Source organism: Palaemon carinicauda, chromosome 40, assembly GCF_036898095.1.
Source record: "Palaemon carinicauda isolate YSFRI2023 chromosome 40, ASM3689809v2, whole genome shotgun sequence".
Classification (NCBI taxonomy): Eukaryota; Metazoa; Arthropoda; class Malacostraca; order Decapoda; family Palaemonidae; genus Palaemon; species Palaemon carinicauda.
In genome coordinates, this window is record NC_090764.1 from 43702509 (window position 1) to 43722844 (window position 20336).

The 20336-nt window shown below is 44.5% G+C and overlaps 2 protein-coding genes across 3 annotated transcripts in view; one reads left to right on the plus strand and one right to left on the minus strand.

Annotated features, from left to right (window-relative positions):
• LOC137631741 (uncharacterized) overlaps positions 1-3247 on the plus strand; it is a 220245-nt gene extending 216998 nt beyond the window's left edge. Inside the window, exon 12 of the mRNA XM_068363651.1 lies at positions 2992-3247. Coding sequence (XP_068219752.1) covers positions 2992-3184 — 193 coding nt within the window. The 3' untranslated portion in view covers positions 3185-3247. The remainder of the gene's footprint in view (positions 1-2991) is intronic.
• Positions 3248-3388: 141 nt separating this feature from the next.
• Positions 3389-20336, minus strand: part of DCTN5-p25 (Dynactin 5, p25 subunit) — a 111795-nt gene continuing 94847 nt past the window's right edge. For both annotated transcript variants that reach the window (XM_068363657.1, XM_068363656.1), the window contains exons 3-4: positions 16387-16498; positions 3389-4097 (exon numbers count right to left, since the gene is read on the minus strand). In XM_068363657.1, the coding sequence (XP_068219758.1) occupies positions 3846-4097; positions 16387-16498 (364 nt within the window). In that variant the 3' untranslated portion in view covers positions 3389-3845. The remainder of the gene's footprint in view (positions 4098-16386; positions 16499-20336) is intronic.

Sequence of the window (20336 nt, forward strand, 5' to 3'; positions counted from 1 at the left end):
CCAGTCTACCATGGGTTTTGCAAAGCCCTCAGGAACGGCACAGCCACTTTGTCCAGGCAGTCGAGCCACTTCGCCAAAAAAGCCCTGGCTTCCACTGTTCAGAATTCTATTCCCAAGTACTGTACACCACTCTCATCAACTTCCAATTAAAGATAACCCCCAGTTCCTAGTTCCTCGCAGAACGACAGAAGCTCTTCCCTTTGCTTCGTCAAAGATTTTCTTGAGCAAGAAAGAAGTAACCATTCATCCAGGTATCGCAGGAGTCTGATCCCCTTCTTGTGATCCCACAGGAAGACTAGAGAGAAAACTCCATTGAAGATCTGCGGCACCGTGGATAACCCGAAGCAGAGGGTCTGAAACTGTGGGACGTCATTCCCCCTCTTGACTTGGAGGAACTTAATGCTGGCTGAGTGTGCTGGGAAAACCACTAGGGGGAAAACCACTTTGCCTTCGTCACGGATGGAGCCGTCAGGAACGGGGGTAGCCGTCATGGGTCTACCCCCTCCCGGGGAAATCTGTGGGGTTTAAGTACCCTGCCATGTCAGCGGCCACCTCCGATGCTTGGATGGGGCTGGCACGGCTGGCTCCATCACGAATGGAGCCGCCGGGACGGAGGTAGCCGTCATGGGTGTGTCAGCGGCCACCTCCAATGCTTGGATGGGGCTGGCCAGGACGATGGAGCGGCTAGCTCCATCATGGATGGAGCCACCGGGATGGAGGTATCTGTCATGGGTCTACCCCCTCCCGGGGAATCCGTGGGGTGTGAGTACCCTGGTATACCAGCGGTTGACCACGAAGATTGAATGGAGCTGTCGTGGTACCTGGTATGGATCCCATACTGCCAGGTCGAGCCAGCGGCTGCCTCCGCTGGACGGATGGAACTCCTGCGGAGATTCATGGAGCCGCGGGCTTCCCCGTGCTGGCTGGTTGGTTCCTTCGTTCAGGGCGGCCATCGAAGAACCGGAGGCCGGGACAAGGCTGCCAGTCCGAAGGGGCGACTCTCTCCGCTGGGCAGGAGAAGTCGGAACCTTCGCGGGCTTATGCCTGTCGACTGAGACCTGGTGCGATGATCGGGTCTGCTGGAGGAGACATACCGCGAGGATGGCGAAGGAGCTCTAGGGAGCCAGCCAGTGAGGGCCTCTGCTGCACGGGGGTATCTACCAACCTGCTGAGTCCCGAGAGCCAGTACTCATCCGTCGCGGGCTTCGGTTCGTCCAGCCTGTTGTGCCGTCTGATGAGGGCTAGTACTTTTCTGTACGGGGGGTGCCCCGTCCGCTGAGCCTTCCGTCGGATGCCCTTCTGCCTGAGAAGGAGCACCTACGACGGGGGGCCCCACTTGGGGTGAAGGCATCCTTTGTCGTGGTACGACTTCGGCGGTTCTGGATGGAGGACAGGCATCGCCGCTGGGACGGAGGCCTCCGTCCTGGGCTTGTCTCTCCCCATGGAGGACCAAGCTGCTGCGGGCTTCTTCGTGGCTGCTGGTTGTCTTTCACGTTCTAGCCGGCCTGTCGAAGTCTTGGAGGCTGGGACACGGCTGCCAGAATGAAGGGGCGACTCTCCGCGGGGCGGAAGGAGTCGGAACCTTCGCGGACTTATGCTGGTCTGCAAGAGCCTGCTGTAGGGGGCGTACTTTGGAGTGGAAGAACGAGCCCTTGGAAGCCAGCCAGAGGTACCCGGAACTGCTGAAGCTCCCAGGAGGTGTTTGCGTGGGATGGCGACACGCACTCATTCCTCCCTAGGGGGACGACTTCTTCTGTGCCTCCTTCTGGGAGATCGTCCGACGGGCACGCTGACACGTGACGAGGGTACTCCGACAGGCACGCTGACACGTGACGGGGGTACTCCGACGGAGGACCTCGCACGTGGGGGAGTCCTTGACCGATGCTCTCACAGGGGTTCCCGTCGAAGGACGGGCATCTATTCAAACTTCTCATCAACAGTCTGCATGGTCACAGATAGTTTCCTGTCTCTGAAGGGGAGCGTGAATAAAGGGTTCTCCATACACCAGCGAGTCCTGGAAAACCAGCCGCAGTTGATACGAGTTCTCCTGACTCCTGCAGTGTACTGTACTCCCATGGGACTAATCCAGGAGCATAAGCACAGTAGTGGCAACAGCCAAAAACCTTGCTGGAGTTGTCCTGATTATTTTCCAGTCCAACCCTGATGAACGCCTCGCTCGCTTCTTCTCTTCAGGTCGTATGCTTGCCACTGCACCGAAAGCCACAATCATCACCCAGGGATACCTGCGAACAGATTTGCCTCCATTCAAAAAGAACAGAGGGAGTGTTTATCTACAGCCAGTTTAGCCATAACCCGGTTGTATCATCCAATCTTCCCCCCAACATGCACAAAGTTCTCGCTTCCATTCCACCTTTACAAACCATTCCCTTCCTGCAAAAGAGAAAGGAAATTATAGTTTTGTAAGGAACTGTGTACATCAGTACTCGACAGCAGCTGAAACAAAAGCGAGGAATTTCTAACAGGAGAGGGGCAGGGTTCTTCACCCTGCACCATTGTCAGTTGCATAACTGCTCTTTATCCAACTTCAACAGATTCCAGCTTGTGCTGAAAAGATCTCCCTAAATAAATACGATGGTTTGTATGACACGTAGGAATAAATATAACCCATTTAAAAAGTATCAGAAACACACAAAATCCTGAAGTACAATTAAACTACAGCAACAACTAGTGGTTGGTTAGAGCAAGCATGTATGCTCTTCACTTCTGCATGCAAATGAAAAGTGAAATTCTTATTGGCAGTCATCCCATATTTTTCCCGCTAATTTCTATTTCCTTGTTACCAAGTTTCAATGACCTCTCCAAGCTTATGCTGGAGAATACTCCTATAATAAAGAACTATGGTTTGTATTTCATAGGAACCAATATATTTTACGATATTCAAATATGATGCACTGTATTTTTTTTTCTTTATCAGAAGTCACCTTTCAGTATAAATGAAATACTAAACTTAAACAATTGTCCTATTTACAGGATAGCCATTTTAGACGTGAAACGATATGAAACATACAGCCCAAAACATGTGTTGAAAAGATACGTCAGAGTTCATCAAAACCTTTTAGAAGCATCTGGATTTGTTGTAGTTCCTGTTTTACAGTCATTGGTTTGTCGGCTAACACCGGATGAAAGAAACTTTTACATAAAAGATTTAATCAAATTATGTTAACATATTACTTATGCTCTGAAAGTAGCTATGTACAATATTTAATTAAAATGCTTATACAGTACACTAATGTCACTTTTTCTTTTTCAAAATCTCTTCTTTACTTATGGTTCATACATTCCTTTTATTTTCCATATGTACCCACTTATTGTTGTTTCTTAATCAGCCAATTTGTTTGGATATCATGTTGATTAAAAAAGTATGATACACTGTGCTTGCTTATATTTTTTAGACTTAAAAACTGGTGCTACAGATAATAAAAAAAAAATTATATATTATATATGTAAGCTTTCCCTTCACTTTACACATGAACTCTACAAGAGCCTATGAATTTTAGTTTGGTTGTCAGATTAAACTATAGTATATAACAATTGTAACCACCTTCATAAAAGAGAAAAATAGTATTGAAACATTACCAATATCTTTAAAATTTATAAAATATAAAATAAGGATTTTGTTCCTTATTTGAAAAGAATTATTCCACAGCATATACTATACGTATTGCACGACAAATGGTGATCTCACAAAAATGTAAATTACATATTACAAACTACTGTATATATTTTAGATGTTATAGATCCTTTCTTATAACACTGCCGGAATGCTCCAAAACTTATTACAATAAATATTTACCGTTAATATAACATTTCTAGAAGAATTTGTCTCAGATATCAATCAGCTGCTCTCTGGGAATATGTGCATCTCGCATTTGGGGAGGCATGTCTTTAACTCTAATAAAATGGTGATAGCATGACTTGGTGAAATCTGTCATCAAATCCTGAGTAGATTCAGGCAAATCTCCGGTATGTCTAGCAGGAGAATCTGAATATCTTGCAAAAGGGGGAACCACAGTTTCTGGAGGAAGTACTGTGTTATCAGCTATCATACAGCAATCTTTAAGTACACAACGACGACCCTGTAATTATAAAGATGATTTTATAAGATTTAAACAAACAAAAAGAATTCTTAAATATATTTTTAAATATTTAACTTAGCCGGTGAATATATAATAGCTGCAACTCTGAGGCTCGACAGAAAACACACTCAAAAAACTCGCGACCGATCGCTATGAAGGTTGCGGGTGTGCCCACCAGCGCCAACTGTCGGCCAGATACCACTCTTGCATGTAAACAAACCCTTCAATTCTTCTCTGTCGACGTTGACGACAAGACGTATTCATACTCGCTGTAGAACCTGGAGTTTTCTCATCATATTTGGTGAAGTACTTTATTTTGGTTTGAGCTTTCGCAGTGCAGGTGTTTTTCCTCAACATAAACTCTTGAACTCTTTATTGAATCGGATTATTTGTTGATGACTTGGATTGTTTTTGGAATTTTCTTTGACTAATTCAAAATGGCTGACCCTTCTCAAGTACAGTAGGGTCCCGAATTATGCGAGAATTTGGTCGATTAATGACCTCGTGTAAATGGAAAATCGCGTATTTTGAAACACACAACTAACAGAAATAATTCCATTGCGGCCATGGCAACCAGCAATTTGCCTATTCAAATGTGTTTACTACCCATTTCCAATACTTTCTTTGTACTATACTGTATTTCTTTATAATATCAAATTGTTCTTGTAAATAAATAAAACATTTAATATACTTTAAAGTTCTAATAACTTGAAAAATGGTTAAAATTACAACCAGGATAGGTGTAAACACCATATATTTCCCGTTATAACACAACCCAAAATACAGGCAAATTTTAATGTTTGTCATATCTATTGTATAATACAACTGGTGAATAGCAAAACCATCACTCTATAGACTAGCTTGTTGTATGATTGAAAATCCAGAATTATCAAAATAAAGGCGATTTTATATCATGCGTTTCCTAAACACGCTAAAAAGCACAATAGAAAACGACAACCAATGTTTTGTTTACGTTTATCTCTGATCACAACGAAGAAACAGACGCATTTATACATCTGTGTTTTTGAATTGACAGCAATTTTACCAAGTATAGATTATATGTTGAATTTGTTATTACCAATGTTCTAATTATTTTTTATTAGAACTTTCAAATAAATGAAATGAATGCCATTTATGAAATGTTTTTCTCTATGATGCCGCCTGAAACGGAAACCTTCCATTTGTTTACGCTCCATCTTCGATCATAATAAACAAACGAATGCATTAAACACACATGATCTAAGTCATAACTAATGATATTACAAACATTTAGTAAACATTATGTTATTACAAATATTTTACTTACCGTATCCATATAAATTCCTAAATTCGTAGCAAAGCTGGAATTTTTTTTTCCTTATGCGTTTAATCCACAATAGCAAACTGCCGCTAATGACAGAGTGATAACTTACGATAATTCTAAACTGTCCTTTCCATATCCAAAATACTTTTCCTAACTTCAGTTATAAGTCAACTTGTACCCACCTCAATTATGGATCCATATGCAAAAAAAAAGGTAAAAGAAGAAAGTACTAGGCCTATTTTTAAAGTCACCGAACAATTAGGTTACCGCTATAACGTTCGATGTGAGAGAGACAGAGAGAGAGAGAGAGAGAGAGAGAGAGAGAGAGAGAGAGAGAGAGAGAGAGAGAGAGAGAGAGAGGGGGGGTGGTTTTAAAGTACTAAACAATAAATATGATAGGTTATAACACATTGGTGTTTATGTAATATTAACTGTATAGATGGTTTGAATAAGTTAAGAAATGGTGTAAACAATTCTTTGTTATTGTATTCGCGCGGAAGCTAGACATCAGCTGATGTGATCACAGCCAAAAGTAAAACAAAAATAAGTAAGCAATACTCGATTTTTAAAACACACCCGAAATTTAACAACATAAGTAGCCTACATGTTTTATTATAGCGCAATTGACATTTAAAGAGTAAAAATTTTCTTGAATAGAATGGTGTTTCCTAAAAAATAGTGGTTTGCGGACGAAATCGGTTACCGTATTTTAAGCTATGATTGAAATGGATGTATACACGGTATAATTTTTTCGTTTTGTATTTAATTGACACTTCAAGAAAACCAATTTTGGTTTCTTCATCTATTTGTAAGTATTGTATAACGAGAGAGAGAGAGAGAGAGAGAGAGAGAGAGAGAGAGAGAGAGAATCAGCTGTTGTACTTGAATGCCGTGTTTTTGTTTCGTGTACCCCCTGAAGCGAGGAATTGATCGCCACAACTAACAATATTCATGTTAATTTCATTCTTAAACTCAAGTTGCCATATGTGAACTATGGTTTTATTTCTTACGGAGAGAGAGAGAGAGAGAGATTTCTGCCATCAAATTCTCTCTCTCTCTCTCTCTCTCTCTCTCTCTCTCTCTCTCTCTCTCTCTCTCTCTCTCTCTCTCTCTCTCTCTCTCTATTTTATTTTATTTTACCGTCTACTCTACAAAACCAATGTTTGCAAATCAAATGTATACTGTTTAAAATATGACAAAATATTGACGACTCGTTACCGAAGTTTAGGCTATTCACTGCCGATAAACACAAAATATTGACGACTCGTTACCGAAGTTTAGGCTATTCACTGCCGATAAACAAACCCAGTCTACTCGTGAAAACCTTGAACGCCCAGAGGGAAAAATAAGGCTTTTAAATATACTGTACTAAACAAAAATAGTGCTTTAATATAACATCATTAACACTACCATTACAATTATCGTAAGGTTGGAGAAAGATAAAGATTGCCGAGAACGTAACCACATTTTTGTTTACATTTTGTCAGCTGGACTCGCACAGTTAACAGTTGATTTCATTGTTGATGTGGAATTTTATCCTTAAATAGGCTATTCATTATGAAATTATGTTAATGAAATGTAATGTTAATATTGTTTTGTAACATTTATTATAAATCACCGTATTTAGGGCTACCAATATACTTAAAAAGACAATAGATTTGATACATTTTGTAGTGCTTGACTCGCGAACTTTGAACAGCCTCGCGGATACAGAAAATTTATTTTTTAAAAATAGCGATCGCGGAAAAGGGGAATCGTGTAATTCGAACACGCTTATTTCGGGACCCTACTGTACCTAGATTTCGAAAGTGTAATGCTAGGGACTGTAATAGGCGTCTTCCTAAGGCTTCTCTCGACCCACATACTGTTTGTTCCAATTGTCGGGGTAAAACCTGTCAATTGGGAGATCGGTGTGAGGAATGCGTGGGCCTTTCGGAATTCGATTGGCTCGAATACGATAAATATGCACGTAGACTAGAGAGAGATAGGGTAAGGAGAAGTTCATCTAGGTCTGTAGATTTTTCCTCTCCACATGCCCCTGAACCTAATCCTTCCCCTGTAGTGGTTGTTCCTAACCCCCCTTCTAGCACTCAGGAACCGTCTATGCAAGACATGTTACGTGCTATTCATGCCTTGGGGGAGAGAGTTGAAGCGTTGGCAAGTGACCGTAATCAACTCATGGCTGACGTGAAGGAACTTAAGTGCCATAGTGCCACGGCGGAAAGTGGGAAAGTGATTAGTGCGCAAAGTGTTGTGAACAGTGTTGCGACCGAGGGTTCGTCTGTTCGTGCCTGTCGTTCACCTAGTCCGGGACCTCTTGCAAGCTCCCAAGCCCAGGGGAGAAGTAATGTCGTACGACTTATGGGTTCGAGAGGCCTTGATCAGCGAACAGACGTTCCCTCTATGGTATCAGGCGTATCTCACCAAGATCGCCCCTACCATAAGACGAGAGAGCCCATTTTTACCTCGTCTTCCGAAGGCTTTTCACGCAAGAAACCGTGGAGCAAGGTTTCTAGGCCTCTTAAACGGAAGTCGGTCCCTTCAGGACAGGTCCAACGTCCTGGATGTAGTCATTGGGACAGTTCGGACCCGTTGCAGTCATCGGATGACTGCTCGCCGCCTAAGCAAGGCAAAGTTGTGCCGTCTCAGACGCTAACCCCGTCAGTTACCGCACCCATTCCCGTGGACCCAAAATGGGTTATACTGCAGGACATGCAGTCTAAGCTTGCGTCCCTTATGGAAGACTACAATGCCGACAAGGTTTCCGTTGAGCCTAGCCGTTTATCTCATCGAGATCCTGGCCTTCAGCCACCCAAGCGTTCTGTTGTGCGTCCTGTTGACGCTGGTGTAGCCAACTCACGTCAAGCGGTTGGGGTAGTACCACACTCGATGCGATCTCGTGTGGATTTTCAGCCGCATGTGGACGTTAGGCAACTCGCTGATGCGCCTGGTGACGTTCAGAACGTTCGCCAACCATCGGAGTTGACTTGTTTTGACGCTGAGCGTCAACTTCCGCAACCTAGAGTTGTTTTGACTGCGCAGACTAGGCGGTCTAAGCAGTCTCGGGTGGACGCTGTGCGTTCTCACGCACCTGTTGTTGTTGACAGTTCTCAGACTGTCAAGCAGTTACAGGACGCTGCGTCCTGGTCCGCCACTTATGCACTAGTGCGGGTGGACGCTGCGTGTCAAGCATTGCCAACCCCTTTGCTTGTTTCTCATCAGTTGTCAGATGAGGAACTTTCGGATGAGGACGTTGCTGACCCTCAGCCTGAGGATCATCCTTCAGATATTGATGAACCTAGAGCAGTTCCGCCATCTATGGACTTTAAGAAAGTCATGCTCATTTTTAAAGAGTTGTTTCCCGAACACTTTGTCTCTGTGGCTCCTCGTTCGCCGCCGTCTGAGTTTGTTTTAGGCGTTCCTGCTGACATGCCAGCCTTTACAAAACTTGTACTCTCTCGCTCGTCCAAGAGAGCTTTACGGCTGTTAGGCGATTGGTTAGAAACCAAGAGGAGTTTAGGGAAGACGGCCTTTGCCTTCCCCCCATCTAAACTCTCGTCTAGATCGAGCGTCTGGTATGCCACGGGAGAAGTTCTCGGCTTGGGAGTCCCTGCCTCTGCCCAGGGCGACTTCTCAAGCCTTGTAGACTCTCCCCGCCGCCTAGCCATGAGACGCTCGAAGATTAGTTGGTCATCCTCAGACCTTGACCATCTACTTAAAGGCATTTTTAGAGCTTTTGAAGTTTTCAACTTCCTTGACTGGTGTTTGGGAGCCTTGAGTAGGAAAATCTCATCGGCCGATAGAGATGTCTCCTTACTCATTATGTCCTGCATGGATAAAGCCATCCGCGATGATCCAATGAGCTCTCCTCCTCGTTTACTTCAGGAGTCCTTAAGAAGCGAGAGTCTCTCTGCTCTTTTCTGTCGGCAGGAGTGACTCCCTGTCAACGATCTGAGCTACTCTTTGCCCCTTTATCAAAGTTTTTGTTTCCTGAACTTTTGGTTAAGGACATAGCTTTGTCTCTAGTGCAGAAGGACACCCATGACTTGGTAGCGTCCTCTGCTCGCAAAGGGACTCCTTCGACTGCCTTTTCTGCTAGACCTAGGATAGACACTCCTGCGTCCAGGTTTATTCCGCCCTTTCGTGGCAGAGCCCCCAGCAGGGGAAGTACTCGTGCCGAAGGAAAGAGAGGCAAGAGGAAAGGAGCCAAGTCCTCACGTGGCAGAGTCTGACTGCCCGCAGCTTCAGACAGCAGTAGGTGCCAGACTCAAGAACTTCTGGCGAGCCTGGGAGAAGAGAGGCGCAGATCAACAGTCTGTGAGGTTGCTCAGAGAGGGGTACAAAATTCCATTTGTACACAAACCTCCTCTAGCGACTTCCCCCATCGATCTCTCTCCCAAGTACCGAGAGGAAGCAAAGAGACAAGCCCTGAAACTAGAAGTGTCTCTTTTGCTAGAGAAGGGAGCGGTGGTCAAAGTCTCGGACCTTCAATCACCGGGGTTTTACAACCGTCTCTTCCTAGTACCGAAGAAGACAGGAGGTTGGAGACAGGAGGTTGGAGACCGGTGCTAGACGTCAGTGCTCTGAACGTCTTTGTCACGAAGACAAAGTTCACCATGGAGACCACGAAATCAGTCTTAGCAGCAGTCAGAAAGGGAGACTGGATGGTCTCTCTCGACCTAAGAGACGCATACTTCCACATCCCCATTCACTCAGATTCCCAACCTTTTCTGAGGTTTGTGTTCGACAATGTGGTGTACCAGTTTCGGGCCCTGTGCTTTGGCCTAAGTCCTGCTCCTCTTGTGTTTACGAGGCTTATGAGGAATGTGGCAAAATTCCTCCATTTATCGGGTATCCGAGCCTCCCTTTACTTGGACGACTGGCTTCTCAGAGCCTCGTCCAGTCATCGCTGTCTGAAGGATCTCAATTGGACATTGGATCTGACCAAGGAATTGGGACTTTTGGTCAACATGGAAAAGTGACAGCTGATCCCATCCCAAACTATACTGTATTTAGGGATGGAGATTCGCAGTCCAGTTTTTCGGGCTTTTCCGTCTGCCCCCCGAATAGATCAAGCCCTGCTCGTAATCCAAAGGATGTTGAAGAGAGAACGTTGCTCAGTCAGGAATTGGATGAGTCTAGTAGGAACTCTATCATCCCTGGAGCAGTTTGTCTCGCTAGGAAGGCTACACCTCCGACCTCTACAATTCCATCTAGCTTTTCACTGGAAAAAGGACAAGACGCTAGAGGCGGTCTCAATCCCGATTTCCGAAACAGTAAAGGCTTGCCTGAATTGGTGGAAAGACAATATCAGTCTAAGAGAGGGACTTCCTCTAGCAGTCCAGAAACCAAACCACGTTCTATTCTCAGACGCATCGGATTTGGGTTGGGGTGCGACACTGGACGGTCGGGAATGCTCAGGTCTGTGGACCTCAAGTCAGAGGAGCATGCACATCAACGGCAAGGAGCTTTTGGCAGTCCACCTGGCCTTGATGAGCTTCGAGAGTCTCCTTCGAGACAAAGTGGTGGAGATCAACTCGGACAACACCATAGCCTTGGCTTACATTTCCAAGCAAGGAGGCACCCACTCCCTGACACTGTACGAGATCACAAGGGACCTGCTCATTTGGTCAAGAGATCGAGGCATCTCCCTAGTAACGAGGTTTATCCAGGGCGACTTGAACGTTCTAGCAGATTGCCTCAGTCGGAGGGGTCAGGTAATTCCTACAGAATGGACCCTCCACCAGGACGTGTGCAAGAGGCTTTGGGCGACTTAGGGTCAACCCACCATAGACCTCTTTGCAACCTCGATGACCAAGAGGCTTCCAATCTATTGCTCTCCAGTCCCAGACCCAGCAGCAATACATATAGACGCCTTTCTCCTAGATTGGTCTCACCTAGATCTATATGCATTCCCACCATTCAAGATTGTCAACAAGGTACTGCAGAAGTTCGCCTCTCACGAAGGGACAAGGTTGACGTTAGTTGCTCCCCTCTGGCCCGCGAGAGAATGGTTCACCGAGGTACTTCGATGGCTGGTAGACTTTCCAAGAAGTCTTCCTCTAAGAGTAGACCTGTTACGTCAGCCCCACGTAAAAAAGGTACACCAAGGCCTCCACGCTCTTCGTCTGACTGCCTTCAGACTATCGAAAGACTCTCTAGAGCTAGAGGCTTTTCGAAGGAGGCAGCCAGTGCGATTACAAGAGCGAGGAGAGCTTCTACCATTAGAGTTTACCAATCGAAGTGGGAAATCTTCCGAGACTGGTGCAAGTCAGTATCTGTATCCTCGTCCAGTACCTCTGTAGCCCAAATCGCTGATTTTCTCTTATACCTGAGAAGAGTTCACTCCCTTTCAGCTCCCACGATCAAGGGCTACAGGAGCATGTTGGCTTCGGTCTTTCGGCATAGAGGCTTTGATCTTTCCAACAATAAAGATCTACAAGATCTCCTTAAGTCTTTTGAGACCTCTAAGGAACGTCGTTTGGCTACTCCTGGATGGAACTTAGACGTGGTCCTAAGGTTCCTCATGTCAGACAGGTTTGAGCCTTTACATTCAGCCTCCCTCAAGGATCTCACTCTTAAGACTCTTTTCCTGGTGTGCTTGGCCTCGGCTAAAAGAGTCAGTGAGCTTCATGCCTTCAGCAAGAACATCGGTTTTTCGACAGAAAAAGCCACTTGTTCTCTTCAACTTGGTTTCCTGGCCAAGAATGAACTGCCTTCTCGTCCTTGGCCTAAATCTTTTGATATTCCTAGCTTATCAGAGATCGTAGGCAACGAACTAGAGAGAGTATTATGCCCCGTTAGAGCTCTTAAGTTCTATTTAGCTCGTACTAAGCCTTTACGAGGTAAATCTGAAGCGTTATGGTGTTCGGTTAAGAAACCATCCTTACCTATGTCATAGAATGCTTTGTCATATTTTATCAGATTTTTAATACGAGAAGCCCATTCCCACTTGAGTGAGGAAGACCGATCTTTGCTTAAGGTTAAGACGCACGAGATTAGAGCTATAGCAACTTCCGTGGCCTTCAAGCAAAATAGATCTCTGCAAAGTATCATGGACGCGACCTTCTGGAGAAGCAAGTCAGTGTTCGCGTCATTTTACTTGAAAGATGTCCAGACTCTTTACGAGGACTGCTACACACTGGGTCCATTCGTAGCAGCGAGTGCAGTAGTGGGTGAGGGTTCAACCACTACACTTCCCTAATTCCAATATCCTTTTAATCTGTCTCTTGAAATGTTTTTAATATTGTTTTATGGGTTGTTCGGAAGGCTAAGAAGCCTTTCGCATCCTGGTTGATTTGGCGGGTGATCAAAGTCATTTCTTGAGAGCGCCCAGATTAGGGGTTTGATGAGGTCCTGTTGTATGGGTTGCAGCCCTTGATACTTCAGCTCCTGGGAGTCTGTCAGCATCCTAAGAGGATCGCTGGGCTTCGTGAGGAAGACAGACTTACAAGGCAGAGTAATCGTCTAAGTCAACTTCCTTACCAGGTACCTATATATTTTGGTTTTGTTATATTGATAACTGTCAAAATGAAAAAACTCTTAGCTTATACGCTGTAAACTAAATTAACTCTGGTCTCTACCCACCGCCTTGGGTGTGAATCAGCTATTATATATTCACCGGCTAAGTTATATATTTAAAAATGATATTTTAATTATAAAATAAATTTTTGAATATACTTACCCGGTGAATATATAAATTAAAGGCCCTCCCTTCCTCCCCAATAGAGACGCAGCGGGACGAGAAGAATTGAAGGGTTTGTTTACATGCAAGAGTGGTACCTGGCCGACAGTTGGCGCTGGTGGGCACACCCGCAACCTTCATAGCGATCGCTCACGAGTTTTTTGAGTGTGTTTTCTGTCGAGCCGCAGAGTTGCAGCTATTATATATTCACCGGGTAAGTATATTCAAAAATTTATTTTATAATTAAAATATCATTTTACTCTTAGTTTACTTATAACTTGATTTTCAGTTAGGTTTGTAATACTGTACTCAGATACAAGTCACTGCTTTACAATGTACAATAAGTAAGATTTTACTGTGGAAATATGTGATGATGAATACATAAAGCTTAAAACTGGCATGTCTTTACCATAAAGGTAAACAAATTGAATTTCCTAAAGTTTGGATAAACAGATACATTGATGAATTCAAAAGGTAAAGGAAGCTGAACAAACTGAGCAAGTTTGTCTCTATGGAACTTTGTGACATCGAGGAATTTTAGTTAGTTTGGAAAGGTTTAAGACAGGTCTCCTTCATACAAAAGATTTTAGAACCATGAAATGGCAGCTGCAACAATCAAATAAAGTAAGACTTATCTAATTAAATTTTCCAATACAATCTCTACTTCTGTTTGAAGAGTCTAATATGGCAAATTTGGAAATAATTTGTAATTTTCAAAACCATACAAACCTGACGCTCTTTACTATGGAGATATATTCTGGTGACAGCTGAAACTAGCTGTAAAACTTTTAGCGAGGTCCTACTCCCGTCCACTAATTAGTGGGGGCAGACCAACCAACCAACCGCTCACACAAAGCAGGCAACACAGGCCACTTTACAATTGCAGGCAGGACTTCCTGAGGGATAGATGATGGCAGGCCAGTAAGTGTAAAGAGCTTCAGGTTTGTATAGTTGGGAAAAATACCAAATTATTTCCAAATCTGTCATTTATTCCAGCACCAAAAACAAACCTTTCAGCTCTTTACTAGGGAGAATCACTTTAAGGTGGGTGTAAGCCCAAACCAACTGGCTGGTCACTGACCTAAGACGTGACTCTTGTGCTTTGCAAGAACTGTGGAAGAGCGCACCCTATCACCTCGCTAACTCTCGATGAGAGATAACGGCCTAAGCATTTGTGCGAAGTTGTGAAATTAAGCAATGTGACTTGGCTAGGAAGGACATTACCTGGAGATAAACTCCTCTTACAAGGTCGTTCCCTGATTCTTACCTCACTGAGAGATGGGGGACGTAACAAATATACTGTACATGCATATGTTAGGTTATACAAGGGAAGATGATACCCACCTGCAGCCAGAGGAGGTTAGCTTGCTGAGTTCCTTGGTTTGTTTAACCTCTAGAGAAGGGAAAATGAAAGCCAAAAAGGCCTGTCATATGCACTTTCATATTACTAAACTTACAACCGGATAACATCTTCCCTCAACGAACTGCTACTTGTCTAACGAGGAAGCTGAGGTGTTATTACCACAGGACCTATGGAAAATGTGTCAAGGCTCCTATGGGTTATGTCCTGCAGGTAGTGGGTGGTGAATATAGTTTGACATTTCCACATGCCTGCCAGTAAAACCTGCGTCGCATGGAAGTTCTGTTTGAACACTAGGGACGTGCTAACACTCCTGACGTCATGAGCTCTACATCTACTACAAAAGGAGTCACGTCCCCTTGGAGGGTTTGTTCGATCACCTACCTGATCCAGGAAGAGATTAAATTCTTCATAACTCTCCTCTTGACTCTGCCTGTACTGACAAACAGTTTATTGATCTTTGATCAGGCTCAAATATTCCTTTTAAAGTATTTCTTCAGCGCCCAAAAAGTGCATAATAACAGTTGATCTGGGTCATTTGTTAGAGTACGGAGATTCTCAATCCGGACAATAAACTCAGGGATGTAATTGTGTCACTGCCCCCCCCCCCCCCCAATCCTCAAATCAGCAATCTCACAGGACAGACCTTGGAGGTCACTGACCCTTTTAGCAGAGGCCAGAGCTAATAGAAACACCATCTTCAGCCTCGGGTCACGATCTGAGGGCCAACTAAGAGGTTCATAAGGCGCTCCTTTCAGGGATTGTAGTACATATACTGTACTACATTCTACAGAGGTGGTCTGAGGGCACATTAGCTCGAAGCTTCGTATGAGGAAGGACAATTCTGTCGAGGAGGAAATGTTAACTCCATTCAATTTGAAGGCAAGGCTTAAGGCGGAGCGACAGCCTTTCACCACCGACACTGGACAGAATTTTTCCTCTCGAAAGAGACCGACCGGGTGGGAGCTTCAGAGGAGGTTTGGGCAACGGAAGAAGAGGCCTTGGGTTTTTCTCCCTTCAAAGCAACCTTCGAAGGAGAAATATCCCGTTTGGACTTCTTCTTCCGTCATCACGAAAACCTCTCCCACTGGGAGGTAGACCACTCCCTACATTCACTACACTTGTTGATACTATCAAACCGTTGGCCCCTACAAGAAGGACAAAGGGCATGAGGATCGGTCTTGACCGCATGATTGCAGAGGCCAACTTCACATACACAGAAACTAGAAAAAGAAAGAACAAAAGCAATTAAATGGCTGACAATATGAACGGCGAGGATGAGAGCGGACACGTCCGACCACCCTCCGAGCCGAGAGCAAAGTGAGCTCAAGCACAGGTGTGTGAGAGGGGGGGGTAGCAAGCTACCCTCCCCCTACCCCCGCTAACTAGCGGTGTGGGTAGTAAACCCTCATTAAAAATTAATGACTCATCATTTCAGCTACGCCGAAAGTCATACCCCTATTAAATAGCATGGTTTGTATTCCAGTTACGGAACAAACTAATTTTCAGGATAAATCACCCGGGCATCGTTAATCCGAAGGTCAGAGGCAAAAATCCTATGCAGTTTGGAGATGTCCTAAGTCACCTTATCAAGTATTATGCATGTCTAAGTCCTTTCATTAAAATTCAGCATTACCGGCCAGCCCCCATGAAAGTTTTAATGGCTAGTCTTCTAGCTTTCCCTAAAGATAATCCCTAATAAATAGCATAAACTTTATTAAGTGTCAGAACAAACTATCTTTAATCACAAGGGAAATACACAATAGTGCATAAGACATTGTTGTAGGCAAAAAAAAAAAAATTTGATCAATTTCTTAAAAATCATATTTCTAAGCCATATACCGTAGATTTCAAGGCTTGATGTTAGATAAAAAAAAACATGTAAGGGATGCAAATCATAGATGCCCTTATGAAGTATAATAAACAGCACTATACTACTTACAATAACACAGTTTTTCCCTATGTAAACATATGATCCAATGACGGCAGCATTGACAATTGACCCCTCTCCAATGTAAACATGATCTCCGATGTGAAGTGGGAAGAATGCAACTCTGAAAGTCAAACACCAAACATTATAAAACATCATTTTTGTTTCTGTAATAAGTCACATTTGTAAAAACTTAAAAAAAATCTCAGAATACCTATACTGATCCATTGTACACAAAATAACTCTAGATTCTTAATTCACCTGCACTGAATAAGAAAGAAATTTTAAGTAATATGATATTTTAATTATAAAATAAATTTTTGAATATACTTACCCGGTGAATATATATAGCTGCAACTCTGTTGCTCGACAGACAAAAAAACAGTAAAACTCGCCAGCGATCGCTATACAGGTTGCGGGTGTGCCCACCAGCGCCAACTGTCGGCCAGATACCATACTCGATGTAAACAAAGACTCAATTTCTTCTCATCCCACTGCATCTCTATTGGGGAGGAAGGGAGGGTCATTTAATTTATATATTCACCGGGTAAGTATATTCAAAAATTTATTTTATAATTAAAATATCATTTTTAAATATTTAACTTAGCCGGTGAATATATATAGCTGATTCACACCCAGGGTGGTGGGTAGAGACCAGTTAAATATGTTTACATCGTTTAAGCTAAGAGTTTTTATTTCATTTTGGAAGTTATCAATATAACGAAAACAAAATAAATAGGTACCTGGTAAGGAAGTCGACTTAGACGATTACTCTGCCTTGTAAGTACGTCTTCCTTACGGAGCCTCGCGATCCTCTTAGGATGCTGACAGACCCCTAGGAGCTGAAGTATCAAGGGCTGCAACCCATACAACAGGACCTCATCAAACCCCTAATCTGGGCGCTCTCAAGAAATGACTTTGACCACCCGCCAAATCAACCAGGATGCGAAAGGCTTCTTAGCCTTCCGGACAACCCATAAAAAACAACATTAAAAACATTTCAAGAGACAGATTAAAAGGATATGGAATTAGGGAATTGTAGTGGTTGAGCCCTCACCCACTACTGCACTCGCTGCTACGAATGGTCCCAGTGTGTAGCAGTTCTCGTAAAGAGACTGGACATCTTTCAAGTAAAATGACGCGAACACTGACTTGCTTCTCCAATAGGTTGCGTCCATTATACTTTGCAGAGATCTATTTTGCTTAAAGGCCACGGAAGTTGCTACAGCTCTAACTTCGTGCGTTTTAACCTTAAGCAAAGCTCGGTCTTCCTCACTCAGATGTGAATGAGCTTCTCGTATTAACAATCTGATAAAGTATGACAAAGCATTCTTTGACATAGGTAAGGATGGTTTCTTAACTGAACACCATAAAGCTTCAGATTGGCCTCGTAAAGGTTTAGTACGCTTTAAATAGAACTTAAGAGCTCTAACAGGGCATAAGACTCTTTCTAGTTCATCGCCTACGATCTCCGATAAGCTGGGAATATCGAAAGATTTAGGCCAAGGCCGAGAAGGTAGCTCATTTTTGGCTAGAAAACCAAGTTGCAGCGAACAAGTAGCTTTTTCCGACGAAAATCCGATGTTCTTGCTGAAGGCATGAATCTCACTGACTCTTTTAGCCGAGGCTAAGCATACCAGGAAAAGTGTCTTAAGAGTGAGATCTTTCAGGGAGGCTGACTGTAAAGGCTCAAACCTGTCTGACATGAGGAATCTTAGTACCACGTCTAAATTCCACCCAGGCGTAGCCAAACGACGCTCCTTAGTGGTCTCAAAAGACTTAAGGAGGTCTTGCAGATCTTTATTGTTGGAAAGATCTAAGCCTCTATGCCGGAAGACCGATGCCAACATGCTTCTGTAGCCCTTGATAGTGGGAGCTGAAAGGGATCGTCCTTTTCTCAGGTATAAGAGAAAATCAGCTATTTGGGCTACAGAGGTACTGGTCGAGGATACAGAAACTGACTTGCACCAGTCTCGGAAGACTTCCCACTTCGATTGGTAGACTCTAATGGTAGATGCTCTCCTTGCTCTAGCAATCGCACTGGCTGCCTCCTTCGAAAAGCCTCTAGCTCTCGAGAGTCTTTCGATAGTCTGAAGGCAGTCAGACGAAGACCGTGGAGGCTTTGGTGTACCTTCTTTACGTGCGGCTGACGTAGAAGGTCTACTCTTAGAGGCAGACTTCTGGGAACGTCTACTAACCATCGAAGTACCTCGGTGAACCATTCTCTCGCGGGCCAGAGGGGAGCAACTAACGTCAACCTTGTCCCTTCGTGAGAGGCGAACTTCTGCAGTACCTTGTTGACAATCTTGAACGGTGGGAATGCGTAGAGATCCAGATGTGACCAATCTAGGAGGAAGGCATCTATATGTATTGCTGCTGGGTCCGGGACTGGAGAGCAATAGATTGGAAGCCTCTTGGTCAGCGAGGTTGCAAAGAGATCTATGGTTGGTTGACCCCAAGTGGCCCAAAGTCTCTTGCACACATCCTTGTGGAGGGTCCATTCTGTTGGAATTACTTGCCCTTTCCGACTGAGACAATCTGCTATGACGTTCAAGTCGCCCTGGATGAACCTCGTTACTAGGGAGATGTCTCGATCTTTTGACCAGATGAGCAGGTCCCTTGCGATCTCGTACAACGTCAGTGAGTGGATACCTCCTTGTTTGGAGATGTACGCCAAGGCCGTGGTGTTGTCCGAGTTTACTTCCACCACTTTGCCTCGAAGGAGATACTCGAAGCTTTTCAAGGCCAGATGAACTGCCAACAGCTCCTTGCAGTTGATATGCATGCTCCTCTGACTCGTGTTCCACAGACCTGAGCATTCCCGACCGTCCAGCGTCGCGCCCCAGCCCAAGTCCGATGCGTCCGAGAAGAGAACGTGGTTGGGTAACTGAACAGCCAGGGGAAGACCCTCTCTTAGGTTGATATTGTCCTTCCACCAAGTCAGACAAGACTTCATCTTTCCGGAAATCGGGATCGAGACCGCCTCTAGCGTCTTGTCCTTTTTCCAGTGGAAAGCCAGATGGAATTGAAGAGGACGGAGGTGTAGTCTTCCTAGTGATACAAATTGCTCCAGGGATGACAGCGTCCCTACCAGACTCATCCACAGCCTGACTGAGCAGCGTTCTTTCTTCAGCATCTTCTGGATGGAAAACAGGGCTTGATCTATTCTGGGGGCCGACGGAAAAGCCCGAAAAGCTTGACTGTGAATCTCCATCCCTAAATACAGAATAGTTTGGGATGGGACCAGCTGCGACTTTTCCAAATTGACTAGGAGTCCCAATTCCTTGGTCAGATCTAGAGTCCACTTGAGATCCTTCAGACAGCGACGACTGGAAGAGGCTCTGAGAAGCCAGTCGTCCAAATAAAGGGAGGCTCGGATGTCCGATAAGTGGAGGAATTTGGCCACATTCCTCATCAGCCTCGTAAATACGAGAGGAGCTGTGCTTAGGCCAAAGCACAGGGCCCGAAACTGGTAGACCACATCTTCGAAGACGAATCTCAGAAAAAGTTGGGAGTCTGAGTGAATGGGGATGTGGAAGTAGGCGTCCCTTAGGTCTAGCGAGACCATCCAGTCTTCCTTTCTGACCGCTGCTAAGACTGACTTTGTGGTCTCCATGGAAAACTTCGTCTTTGTGACAAAGACATTCAGAGCACTGACGTCTAGCACCGGTCTCCACCCTCCTGTCTTCTTTGATACTAGGAAGAGACGGTTGTAAAACCCCGGTGATTGAAGGTCCGAGACTTTGACCACCGCTCCCTTCTCTAGCAAAAGAGACACTTCCAGTTTCAGGGCTTGTCTCTTTTCTACCTCTCTGTACCTGGGAGAGAGATCGATGGGGGACGTCACTAGAGGGGGTTTGCGTACAAAAGGGATCTTGTACCCCTCTCTGAGTAACTTCACAGATTGTTGATCTGCGCCTCTCTTCTCCCAGGCTTGCCAGAAGTTCTTGAGTCTGGCTCCT